This window comes from Callorhinus ursinus, unplaced genomic scaffold (assembly GCF_003265705.2).
Source record: "Callorhinus ursinus isolate GAN/ISIS: 27379988/994484 unplaced genomic scaffold, GSC_fseal_2.0 scaffold18, whole genome shotgun sequence".
Lineage (NCBI taxonomy): Eukaryota > Metazoa > Chordata > Mammalia > Carnivora > Otariidae > Callorhinus > Callorhinus ursinus.
The window spans coordinates 1,119,675-1,131,213 of record NW_027397080.1 but is presented as its reverse complement, the minus strand read 5'-3'; the positions used below and the strand labels follow the sequence as shown (position 1 = coordinate 1,131,213).

General features: G+C 48.5%; 2 protein-coding genes across 15 annotated transcripts; one reads left to right on the top strand and one right to left on the bottom strand.

Annotated features, from left to right (window-relative positions):
* Positions 1-2,148: 2,148 nt before the first annotated feature.
* On the bottom strand, positions 2,149-6,057 carry CCDC163 (CCDC163 homolog). Of its 12 annotated transcripts, none has more exons than XM_025855815.2 (8): positions 5,507-6,057; positions 5,385-5,418; positions 5,018-5,205; positions 4,825-4,906; positions 4,474-4,660; positions 3,554-3,654; positions 2,717-2,811; positions 2,149-2,427 (listed from the first exon to the last, which is right to left on the bottom strand). In XM_025855815.2, the coding sequence occupies exons 1-8, from the start codon at positions 5,582-5,584 to the stop codon at positions 2,320-2,322; spliced, it is 873 nt and encodes a 290-aa protein (XP_025711600.1). In that variant the 5' UTR covers positions 5,585-6,057; the 3' UTR covers positions 2,149-2,319. The 12 variants fall into 12 exon arrangements, with proteins under 12 accessions (XP_025711600.1, XP_025711603.1, XP_025711604.1 ...); XM_025855816.2 differs by having other exon boundaries at positions 2,318-2,427; positions 2,678-2,811; XM_025855817.2 differs by having other exon boundaries at positions 2,350-2,427; positions 2,684-2,811.
* Positions 6,058-6,230: 173 nt separating this feature from the next.
* MMACHC (metabolism of cobalamin associated C) lies at positions 6,231-11,007 on the top strand. 3 transcript variants are annotated; one of them, XM_025855826.2, is made up of 5 exons: positions 6,260-6,365; positions 6,929-7,073; positions 8,122-8,316; positions 9,626-9,778; positions 10,286-11,007. In XM_025855826.2, the coding sequence occupies exons 3-5, from the start codon at positions 8,212-8,214 to the stop codon at positions 10,703-10,705; spliced, it is 678 nt and encodes a 225-aa protein (XP_025711611.1). In that variant the 5' UTR covers positions 6,260-6,365; positions 6,929-7,073; positions 8,122-8,211; the 3' UTR covers positions 10,706-11,007. The 3 variants fall into 3 exon arrangements, with proteins under 3 accessions (XP_025711609.1, XP_025711608.1, XP_025711611.1); XM_025855824.2 differs by lacking the exon at positions 6,929-7,073 and having other exon boundaries at positions 6,231-6,365; positions 9,626-9,667; XM_025855823.2 differs by lacking the exon at positions 6,929-7,073 and having other exon boundaries at positions 6,231-6,365.
* Positions 11,008-11,539: the final 532 nt, after the last annotated feature.

Sequence of the window (11,539 nt, the reverse complement as noted above, 5' to 3'; positions counted from 1 at the left end):
CTTGTGGTGAGCATACCATAATGTATAAACTTGTCCAATCACTATATTGTACACCTGAAACTAATGTATTATTGTGTGTCAACTACACTTAAATAAAAAAAATTTTAAAGATATGTGATAGGAGACAACAATGGAGGTTAAATGTGGGCTTAAATGCCTAATTTGTCCTTTCTATTTTATGCTGTGAGAACTGTCAAAGGTTCTTGAGCAGAGTAGCCTTAACAGGATAGTTTTAGTTAGATTAATTGGTAGCTCACAGTATCTCCAAAAGGAGAAAAAAAATCCCCCAGCCCAGTACCATTGGCCCAAAGCCTTTCCTGTATCATTCTTATGGCAATACATAATGTGCTGCCACCTGGTGACAGTTCAAATACCATTGTTCCACATTGCTATTGAATTTTTCTGTTAGAGCCCTGGCACTCTTGAAAACCTGTCTCCCACAAAGCCTGATGCAAAGTAGTTGATAAATAAGTACAGCACTTGTACCAAGTAGAATTCAATAATGCTATCATACCAGATGTATCATTTGCCCATTGAAATATGTAAAAGACAAGGATTACTTGTACCTTGAGTAGGAAGATGAGCCTTGATGGCAAGTACTTAATTTTTTGAAGAAGTTCTGTTTGACCCAAGTCTGATCTCTACCATTCCACTCTCGGCAATCTCTTTTTTAAGATTTATGTGTTTATTTGAAAGAGAGGGAGAGATTTGGGGGGAGGTAGGGAGAGAGGGAGAGAATCTCAAGCAGACTCCCCACTTAATCCCATGACCCTGAGATCATGAGAAAGAGTTGGACACTTGACCAACTGAACCATCCAGGTGCCCCTCAGCAATCTCCTTAATAATGAGGGAAAAGAACCAAGGAATGCCTTACAGCTATTCAGGTGTCAAAGGTCCACTCTTCATGACCTGTCTGCTACTTAGGCCAAGGCCTTGAATATACCCCATAACAAGAAGTAGTTCCTACCTACTCATTTTAGCCTTTTATCATGCTTTTATTTCAGATAATTGTCTCCTCTTCCCAGCTAGATGGAGCTAAGAGCTGGGACCCTTATGAGCCCACTGCACATCTTAGCTGAGGGCAAATACATACCAGGGCTGGTATGTATTATGCTCAGTAAATATCCACTATCCTTTGTCTATATTTAGCAGTGGAAGAGACCTCATGAGATCTTAGTGGGATGCTGCTGCTTCTAAGGAAATCTTGGACTCCATTGTCTAGAATACAAAAATCTAGGTAAGGTGAAAGTAAAGCAGCCCTTAGTCTACATAGAAAGATATACTTCCAACCAAGGGATGGAAGCATTAGAGCCAATAGCCAAAAGGCCTATTTTTTTAATATAATAGGAAATATCAGAGTACATCACTTCTAGTGATTCAATGAGTATTAAATCATGAAATCTGGGGGCGCCTGGGTGGCTCAGATGGTTAAGCATCTGCCTTCCGCTGAGGTCATGATCCCGGGGTCCTGGGGTCGAGTCCTGCATCGGGCTCCCTGCTCAGCGGGTGGTCTGCTTCTCCTTTTCCCTCTGTTCTCACGTGCTCTCTCTCTCTCTCTCAAATAAATAAAATCTTTTAAAAAAACAAATCATGAAATTTGATTTAGTAAACATATACATGTATATATCATTTAACAAATATATAAACGTATATTTACCACGATGTAAACTGTATTTCTTACTGGAGGTCTCAGTCAAAAAATTTTAAAAGCCACTGGATTAGAGGCAGAAACTGAAAGAAAAGAGACCAGGAAACTGCTACAGAAATGCAAGCTGGGTTGGGCTGCTGAGGATGAAGTGGTGTGGCAGGACTGGAGAAAGCCTTAAGAGGCAGAAGCTGAAGATGAGGAGAGGAAGCCTTCTAGTACTCAGGTCCAGGGCCTACCTGAATGCCTCACTCTCCTCTGCATCCCCATAGCAACACTGCCCCAGAGCACTGTCCTACCTCATTCTACCCACCAGAACAGGAGCTCCCATCTTCTTCCAAGTTCCACTAAGCGCAGGGCTTGCACTCAGAAGGTACAGCTATAAATATCTATGAACTTGGATTTCAGAGAGAGAGATGGCAGGAAGCAGTCAAGTAACAGGAGGCAGCAAAGGTACTGTTAAGCCTATCCCATGTAGGTGCTGATTCAGAGAAGATATCAGGGAGGGTTAAAACATTTTATTGCAGTTGGTGGACAGGGATGGGCAGGCAGTGACAAGCCTCAGTAGGGAGGACAGATACCAACTAGATCAAGAAAGAGGGGCAGGGGGCCCAGAAACAGGGCCTTGGAGGGGAAGGTGAGCAAAACTACTCTCTCAAGTCCTTGCAGGTCACTCAGGAACATTGTGAGGCCCTTAAAGAAGAGATTCTCCTGCTCAAGGCTCTGGGCCTAGAGCTGTAAGCTGCTGGGCTCCAGTTTAGAAAGTGTGCTCCTCTGGAGATCTAAGAGGAGAGAAAAGGAAGAGAAAACAAACCATCAGCAAGCACTATGATACACATAGAACTAAGCCCTGGGCCTGTCTGATGGGGAGGAATAGACAGGCCTAACTTGGGATAAGTAATAACAGAGGATGATGGATTCACCAAAAGAAGAGGCGGAGATTCCATCTACCCAGTGCCAAACAATTAGACAGCAGACACCCACACACCATTCAGATTCAGCCTCATCCAGCCCTGGGATCCCTGCCCTTACCCCCACCTAGCTTCCTTAAAAGTTCCCAGCCGCTCTTACTGTCCAGAAGACTGACTTCAGAGCTAGATGAAGAAAGAGATGTGGCGATGGTGGCAGCCACAGGCAGCTTAGATTGCAGGATGTGAACGGAAGTCCTGGAAGGGGGAAAAGAATCAGAGGCAGAAATGGTGACTGTGGGGGCGACTGGGTGGCTCAGTCATTAAGCATCTGCCTTCAGCTCAGGTCATGATCCCAGGGTCCTGGGATCCAGCCCCGCATCAGGCTCCCTGCTCAGCGGGAAGCCTGCTTCTCCATCTCCCACTCCCCCTGCTTGTGTTCCCTCTCTCGCTGTGTCTCTCTCTGTCAAATAAATAAATAAATAAAATCTTAAAAAAAAAAAATGGTGATTGTGGGACAAGGGGACCCTCCCAGCACAGAACTGTCCTCCATCCTGAGGCCAGGACTCCAGTCTCCTCCCTCTTCATCCTCTGAACATACCTCAGTGACCCTGTATCAAATAAAGAATGCCCAGTACTACCTTTATGGGCTGTAATCTAGATACTCATACCACCCTACCAAACCATGTCAAATCTAGGATAGTTGAGGGGCACCTGAATGGCTCAGTTGGTTGAGCGTCCAACTCTTGATTTCACCTCAGGTCATGATCTCAGGGTTGTGGGATCAAGACCCACACTGGGCTCTGCACTCAGTGCGGAGTCTGCTTGAGATTCTCTCTCTCCCTTTGCCCCTCCCCCTGCTCACACTCTCTCTCTCTCTCATTCTCTCTCAAATAAGTAAAATCTTTTTAAAAAATCTAGGACAGCTGAACTTTGGTCCCCAATGCCTGGCCTCTGAGACAAATCCCTTCCACTGCCATAAGCACCCGCAACCTCTGACCTGTGGAGGTTGTGTTCACGCCGGGCATCCTGTGCCTCTGTCCTGGCAGCCTCCAGGGTGTGACCCTTGCCCTCCTGGCCACTTTGGAACTGCACCAACATCTGCCAGACCACAGAACCAGTAGGACCAAATCTCTCCCTCTGCAGGAGGAATCCCTCTCCCCACCACTGGCATATTCAGCACACATGGAACTCTCATATGGGCAATGGCAGTTTCTCAACCTGGAGAAGTGAGCTTGGGAAGAAGAGCTTGGGAGGGAGGTAGAGTCACCACAGGCAAGAGAGGAACAGATAGGGATGGAAAAGATTATCCTGCCTACCTGCAGAACAGAAAAGGCAGAGAAGAAAGGAAGGGGCCTCCACAGGGAGATATGAAGAGACAGGTCTGATCCTAGTCCTACCTTCTGGCTGTGGGCCTGAGCTTGCTGCCCCTCAGCCATCTGCTTCAGCAGCAGCTCCTGGTGCTGGCCTTCAGATGAGAGAAAAATGTAAGGAAGCTATTCTCCAACTTTCCTTTCCCCTCCCCGCCTTGTGCCCAGCCTGGTGCTGACAACTGAGACAGAGCATTCTGGTGTAGCTATTGGGAAGCTTCCAAGCTGACTGGGGAGACTGGACTCACACCATGGAGGTAAGACAAAACACTTGGCCAGACTTCAGAGCAGCTCAAGCAATCAGAGCTACGGCCACTTACTGGGATAGCAAAAAGACTCTCCAGAAAAGAGAACAGGTGAATTTGTACCCACCCCCCATCTTTTACTTACTCAGCTCGTCCCACAGCAGCTTCAGCTCCTCCCAAGGAATCTCTGACTCCTCCCACAGGAGTTGCTGACAGCTGTGTTAACCTAAAGCCCATCAACAAGCCCAGAGGACACTACCAGGAGTTAGAGGCCTGAAGGAGGAGAGAACTTGCCCATCACATACTCATTCTGCAGCTCTTGGTGAAGGCCACTAGAAGCACTGCACTTTCGTGGTCCTGTTTGTATTTGGGCTTGGGCCTGTTCCTGCACCTGGCTTCGAAGGCCCTGCAGTTCCCTTCTCAGCCCCTCCAGGCGTTGCTCCAGGAGGAGGGCCCTCCGCTCTGGGCCTCCCTGCAGCAACCTTAGTGATGCTGTAGTGAGACAAGTTGAGCGTCAGCCCTTCTGAGAGTTTTACACATGAGCCTAGACACTCCCCTTGCAAATCAAGACACAAGTAAGTGCACAGGAGGTGGGTAACAAAATCGTGTGTGTACATAATGAGCTATGCGTATGAAAAAAAGAACTGGCCAGATACCTTCCAGGGCACAGATCTGGTATTTCTGCTGCTCTCGGTCTTCCAGCAGCCCCTGCACAGACTGTCTTAGTGCCTCAGTCACCTACCCAGGCAAGAAAAACCACATGAGCTATTGTGTAAAGGGTTTCCCCAACCCCTGATATCCTCATATCACACAAACACCACACATAAAACCTAGGAGTGCGCGTTTTACCTGAGCCTGGGATTGAAGCTGGGATCGAAGAATAGTAACTTCATCCCAGAGAGAAGCTGCTCTTTGGGCCTCAGCCCAACTCAGCCTCTCTGGAACAAAGGGAGTCTCTAGAGCCCAAGGCTGTCGAGCTTGGACACCAGACTGTGGAGGCAAGTGATGAGGGGAAATCCAGGTCCCAACCAGGTCTCCTGTTGAGGGAATAAGTAAGGGACAATTGTGAGGGCTATCTTTGGGGGGGAAAAACAGATGTTTGTTCAAGAAAGAAAACAGTTGGAATTTGGAAGGAATAGTGGATGGTACAGGCACTGGAAAAAGGCAGATCCTGGAAAGAGAAAAGGCTGGAGGATAGAAAAGGGGCAACACTTACCTGCTGTGGAGACTCCCAGAGGATACAGCCGCTGCTACAAAAGAAACAAGTGCACAGGACAATAAGCTCTGAGTGTCCCTAAACCCAAAACTCCAAATGGGGGCCCTTAGGCGCCCCCTCACCTTAATCCTGGCCACATTCCCATCAGTAGCATTGAGAAGTGCGTCGAGGTGCTCAGACCAGCTCAGGCTCCTACTCATAACCTTCTGCGAGGCTGCCTCCTGGTGTCTTGTGTCCTTGCTTTCCCAGCCCGGAATACCCGAGGTACAGCCCAATAAAGCCACACGTCAGATAGAGAATGGGAATCGGGGATGTAATCCTAAAGGTAGGGATGCAGTATCAGGCCAAAACTGGGACTAGTCAGGGGAACAGCGCTTGGGGAAAGTAGGGGAAAAGCGAGATACTCTGATACGCAGATATCAGGTGGGAGTTGAGAGTGCCAAATCTTGGTCGAGACCTCTCCAGATTCAAGACACAGGCGTCATCTCGCAGAACATGTGCCAGCGAGTACAGCCGCCACTCGGTTGAAACCCTCCTTATAGACCGGGAAAGTCCGACTTCGGATTTGCAGCCGCAGCGCCACTAGCTCAAACCGAGTTCGTCTCTCGCAGAGACAACCGGCGATGGAGGCTGCCTAACTACGTTGCCCTGGAAGTGACACGAACATGCAAACCCCCACCGTGAAGCTTGCCGGGAAACTGAGGCTTTCGAATTCTGTAGTTGTTGTCGTCGAGGACCAAGTGAACTACATATCCCAAGATGCATGGCACCGAGTCAAGGCCATCCCGCTGCTGGTCCCAGTAGTTCTTGGGAAATGGAGTCCGAGCTACCTTGAAACTTAACGGACCAGGTTATCCTTGAGACTCCATTCCCCAGAAAGCTCTGCGCGTAGCGTGCGCTATGGAGCCGCAAGTCGCAGAACTGAAGCGGACGATGGAGGACACGTTGTGCCCTTTTGGCTTCGAGGTTTACCCATTTCAGGTTGGTTTATGCCTCCTGCGGTGCTGGGCGAGATGTATGATTGGCCTGGGTGCTACTGAAGTGGAGCCCCAGTCTTCTGGTCCTTCCCGAGCTCCTCTGGCCCCATGTCCCTCTGACCTATCGGGACAGGGTGTCAACGGCGACTTTGTTAAAAAAAAGTAGAGAAACGGTCGCACGTTTGTCTTTTTACCCCCATATAATGCCATATTGATGAATGGGAGAAACATAATCCAGTAATCTTGTGGCTCTGCCACCTCCATAATTCCGAGGAAGAAAGTGACCCCTGGAGCCAGTCACTTTAGAAGCTTTCTAAAGGAATTAGGATAGGGCAAGGCCTGGAAGGTTTGCGTAGCTAATATTTAGGCCATCTGAGAAGGGAAGGGCATTCCCGTTGTTGAACAAGCGAACAATTGGCTGGTTTGTTCCATCTACCAACAGAAGGATAATTCATGATATTACCAATCACCAGGGCTGGGCTGGATACAGAAACTGTGCACTTGCCTGACACAGAAGTCTGGCACCACCTACCCTTGTTTACATAGATCCATTTCCCCCTTATCCAGTACCCCCTGTACTGAGCTGTGTGCTTGGACAAAGCTAAATCAACTCAGCTTGAGCCCTTTGCCTGATGCTTAAGAGACAGCCCATTTCCACCCCTTCCACTGAGTGGCCCACAGCAGTGCTGGAAAAGAATATGGAGGAAGAGAGGTAGGTTGGTTCTAGCTTAAGAAGGACTAGCCAGAAAAAATGGAGTTGAGCTTCATGTGAAAAGAAGGAAAGAGGATTATGTACAGCCCAAATATCAGGAACAGCTTGAGTAAAGGTGTGGAGGTAGTGATGGATGGCAGGTATGGAGAGAGTGAGAATGACGGGTGGGTCAGGTAGACCTGGGTGGGTAATGAGAGTTATTGTACTGAACAGAGCCAGTCATCCTGGGCTCCTACTTCTCATCCCTTCCCTCCCCCATATCCAGTTAGACACCAAACCCTTTAGGAATCTGTTACCTGAATCTCCCAAATCCATTCCCTTCCTTTTAGCCCCTCTATGCTCTGGTCCAGGCCAGTATTCCTCACTTGGATTACTGCAGTAACCTGCTTGCTATGATTGTGTATGCAATCCATCCTCCACACTGCAGCCACATCTTTCTAAAACTGATGATGTCGGTTTACTCCTTAAATCTTCGATGGCTAGGCCCTTGTCACCAAATTAGACCCATATTCCTTAAATTGGTATTCTAGGCCAGTCATAATCTCAAACCTACTGATCTCCACCCCTCTCCAGCTTCCCTTTACAAACCGTTCACTTCTATCAAACTGGACAATTTGCTGTTTTCCAAATATGAGCTTTTTGCATGTCTTTGTTAATGCTGTCACCTCTATTTATAATGCATAATGGAATCTTCCTCCTCACATCATCTGTCAGATTCCTTCCTAGCCTTCAAAACAGCTTCCAAGAAGCCTTTTCTAATTTTACAGGACCCTCATTTGGCCCTGTCATTGCACTAATCACACTATAATTTCTTTTGGTTCTTAGTTCATGAATTCTCTGCTTTTCTATTCCAAATTCCCTGTCAAATTCCCCCATGGAGAAGTCCCCCATAAATATACATCATGCAGCATCAGTACAAATCCACTGAATGAATGAATGAGATGGAGACTAAGGCAAGATGTAGGAGGCCTTGAATGGTAGGATAAGGTATGAGCCTAGCAAAGGTCTAAGTTGGCCCTCTTGTGGGGCTGAATTTTCTCTGTTCCAGGTGGCATGGTATAATGCACTCCTGCCTCCAACTTTCCACCTACCCCTGCCAGGACCTACCCTGGCCTTCTTGGTACTCAGCACACCTGCCATGTTTGACCGGGCCCTCAAACCCTTCCTGCAGAGCTGCCGCCTCCAACAACTGATTGACCCTGTGGACCAGTGTGTGGCCTACCACTTGGGCCGCGTTAGAGAGGTGAGCAGGGCTCATATATTCCCCCAGCTTCCAAGCCTGTAGCTGCTTCCAGCTCTTTTAAGCTCAGTGCAGGACTAGACCTACGTAGAGCCAAGAGCCACTTCCCAGATAGGATATCCTAAAGCCATCCCTGACATTTTGATCTCTCCCCATGCTGCTTTATCTTACCGCAGTTTCAGCTTCCTTCCTCTAGCAGCCCACCAGGTCTGGAATAAATCTCACTCACCCTACTCTGATGGGCAATTAATTATATGAACCTCAAACCAGACTTCCCTTGGCCTCCACGTGAAATAGGAATAAGCCCAGCATCCTCTAAGCATCTCTCACCTGTCTTAGCCCTAGACTGGAAGTTTTGTGCTGTCTTCAGGCCCTTTTGAGGACAGAACAGTATTTCCCCACTACACACACATACACATAAAATGCATACACATACATTGGATCTCCCCAAAGCTGCGCCAGGTCTTCCTCCACACTGGGACTCTGGAAGGCAGAGACGAGTCACCCCTTATAATAAATTTTTTTTAAGATTTATTTAGAGAGGGGGGCGCCTGGGTGGCTCAGTCGTTGAGCGTCTGCCTTCGGCTCAGGTCATGATCTCAGGGTCCTGGGATCAAGCCCCACGTCGGGCTCCCTGCTCAGCGGGAGGCCTGCTTCTCCCTCTCCCACTCCCCCTGCTTGTGTTCCATCTCACTATGTCTCTGTCAAATAAATAAAATCTTTTAAAAAATTTTTTTTGTTTTTCTTTTAAGATTTTATTTATTTGAGAGAGAGAGAATGAGAGATAGAGAGCACAAGAGGGAAGAGGGTCAGAGGGAGAAGCAGACTCCCTGCTGAGCAGGGAGCCGATGTGGGACTCGATCCTGGGACTCCAGGATCATGACCTGAGCCGAAGGCAGTCGCTCAACCAACTGAACCACCCAGGCGCCCAAAAAAAATAAGAGTGCTCAAGGAGGGGCAGAGGGAGTCTTAGGCAGTCTCTGTGCTGAGGGTCGAGCCTGACACAGAGGGCTCAATCTCTAGCCCCCGAGAGACCTGAGCCAAAATCAAGAGTCTGACACTCAACTGACTGCACCACCTATGTGCCCCAGCCCCTCATCATAGAAGCTTCTGAGCAAGACCTTATTTCTCTTCAAACATGGGCCCTCCTGGACAGATCATTTTCTTCACAGTGGACCCCCGCACCCCCAAATTTAAGGTCATGTTTTCCCTTCAAATGATTTCTGAGGACAGGGTCTTGTTAATATTAGAGCTCTCTGGAGCAAAGTCATGATTCCTTTCGTACTGAAATGAGCTTCCATCTCTATCCCAGAACCTCCCAGAGTTGCAAATCGAAGTCATCGCTGACTACGAGGTACACCCCAATCGGCGCCCCAAGATTCTGGCCCAGACTGCAGCACACGTGGCAGGGGCTGCTTATTACTACCAACGAAAGGATGTGGAGGCTGACCCCTGGGGGGACCAGGTTAGAGGGCAAGTATGAATGAGTAGGACTGGGAGAAAATAGTGAAGGCCCCTCAAGATACCAACTAACATCTTCCACCTCCCCTGTGTAGTAAAGGATTTGGTAGACACACCACCAGGGAACGATGTCAGGTATTGGTGTCAGGATGTCAGGTCAGGAGCCCAACCCTACATGCTTTCTGGAGTCTACCTGGGAACAGTTGAGGTCAGAGAACCTAGTCTGTTCTTAAAATCTAGTTACAGGATGGAGGGGGCAGAGCAGTGATTAGGAGACCAGTGGTGAAGACTGGGAAGTTGATGGAGGCTGTTTAAGGAACTCTCCGTCCGGCCAGAGTAAGCTCATGAAAAGGGTTGTCCAGGAGAGGAAATGGGGGAGCCCAGGTACAAGAGTAGTTCAAATATAGAGTCAGTGTCCTTTGAGAATTGAACAAGCCTAGTCTGCAATGATGGTAGTTGGACCTAGTGCCCAGTGACCTCCATGACCTTGCCTTTCTTTACCCTCTCCCAGCACATATCAGGTGTGTGCATACACCCCCGATATGGGGGCTGGTTTGCCATCAGAGGAGTGGTGCTACTGCCAGGAATAGAGGTGCCAGATCTGACACCCACAAAGCCCCTGGACTGTGTACCTAAGAGAGCTGACCGAATCACCTTGCTTGAAGGGTTTAATTTCCATTGGCGTGACTGGACCTACCGAGATGCTGTGACACCACAGGAGCGCTACTCAGAAGAGCAGAAGGCCTACTTTTCTACTCCACCTGCCCAACGTTTAGCCTTCTTGGGCTTGGCCCAGCCCTCAGAGGATCCTAGCTCTACATCTCCTGAGCTACCTTTTACAACACTCAGACCCAAAAAGCCCCAGAATCCCAGCAGAGCCCAGGGCTGGCTCAGCCCCAGTGTCTCACCACCCGCATCCCCTAGCCCCTGATATCCTCCCTCCCGTACTTGCTGGGACTCGTTTTGCTTTTTGGCAAGGCAAGAGATTTTATTTTGGATATATTTATTCTTGATAAAAGAATTCTAGTAGAGATAGATCTTCAGTGAAGGATCTTGTCAAAACAGACAGATCCAGAATTCCCACCTGGCTTGGAACACGGGATTATTCCTATTAGCATTTCTCTGCAGTGCTCTAAGACGCTAATTGTTACAAAGCCTTTCTAAAGGGGAAATCATCCCCTAATGCCATCTGCCTCATAGGCTTGTGGGTAATTAATAAACACATGGAAAGCACTTCTGAAAACAATGCCTGGCTTATTCAAGTGGTGTCCGTTGTCATTCAAAGCCCTGGGAATCCTGTACTGCTGCTCAGAGGTCTTGCTTCAAGGGGTGGGGAATAGGCTGGAGTACCTGACAGGTGTCTGGGAGAGCACAGAATACACGACAAGAGTTCTGAATCTTCATAGCCTCAAGGGCTCAGGAGGCACCCACCTTCTCCCCAGACATCCCTCACTCCTCAGGACGAGATCAGTGAGGGCCAAAAAAGAACCACCTTCAAATCAAGGCTAGGATCCAAGGAAGCCAAGAAGTGCTCAGCACTGTTTTTTCTATTTTAAACATTTTGAGGGGCACCTGGTGGCTCAGTCGTTAAGTGTCTGCCTTGGGCTCATATCATGATCCCAGGGTACAGGGATCGAGCCCCGCATGGGGCTCCCTGCTTGGCGAGGACCCTGATTCTCCCTCTCCCACTCTCCGTTTGTGTTCCTGCTCTCCCTGTCAAATAAAATCTTAAGATTTTGAGAGCGAGCAAGTGCGTTAGCATGAG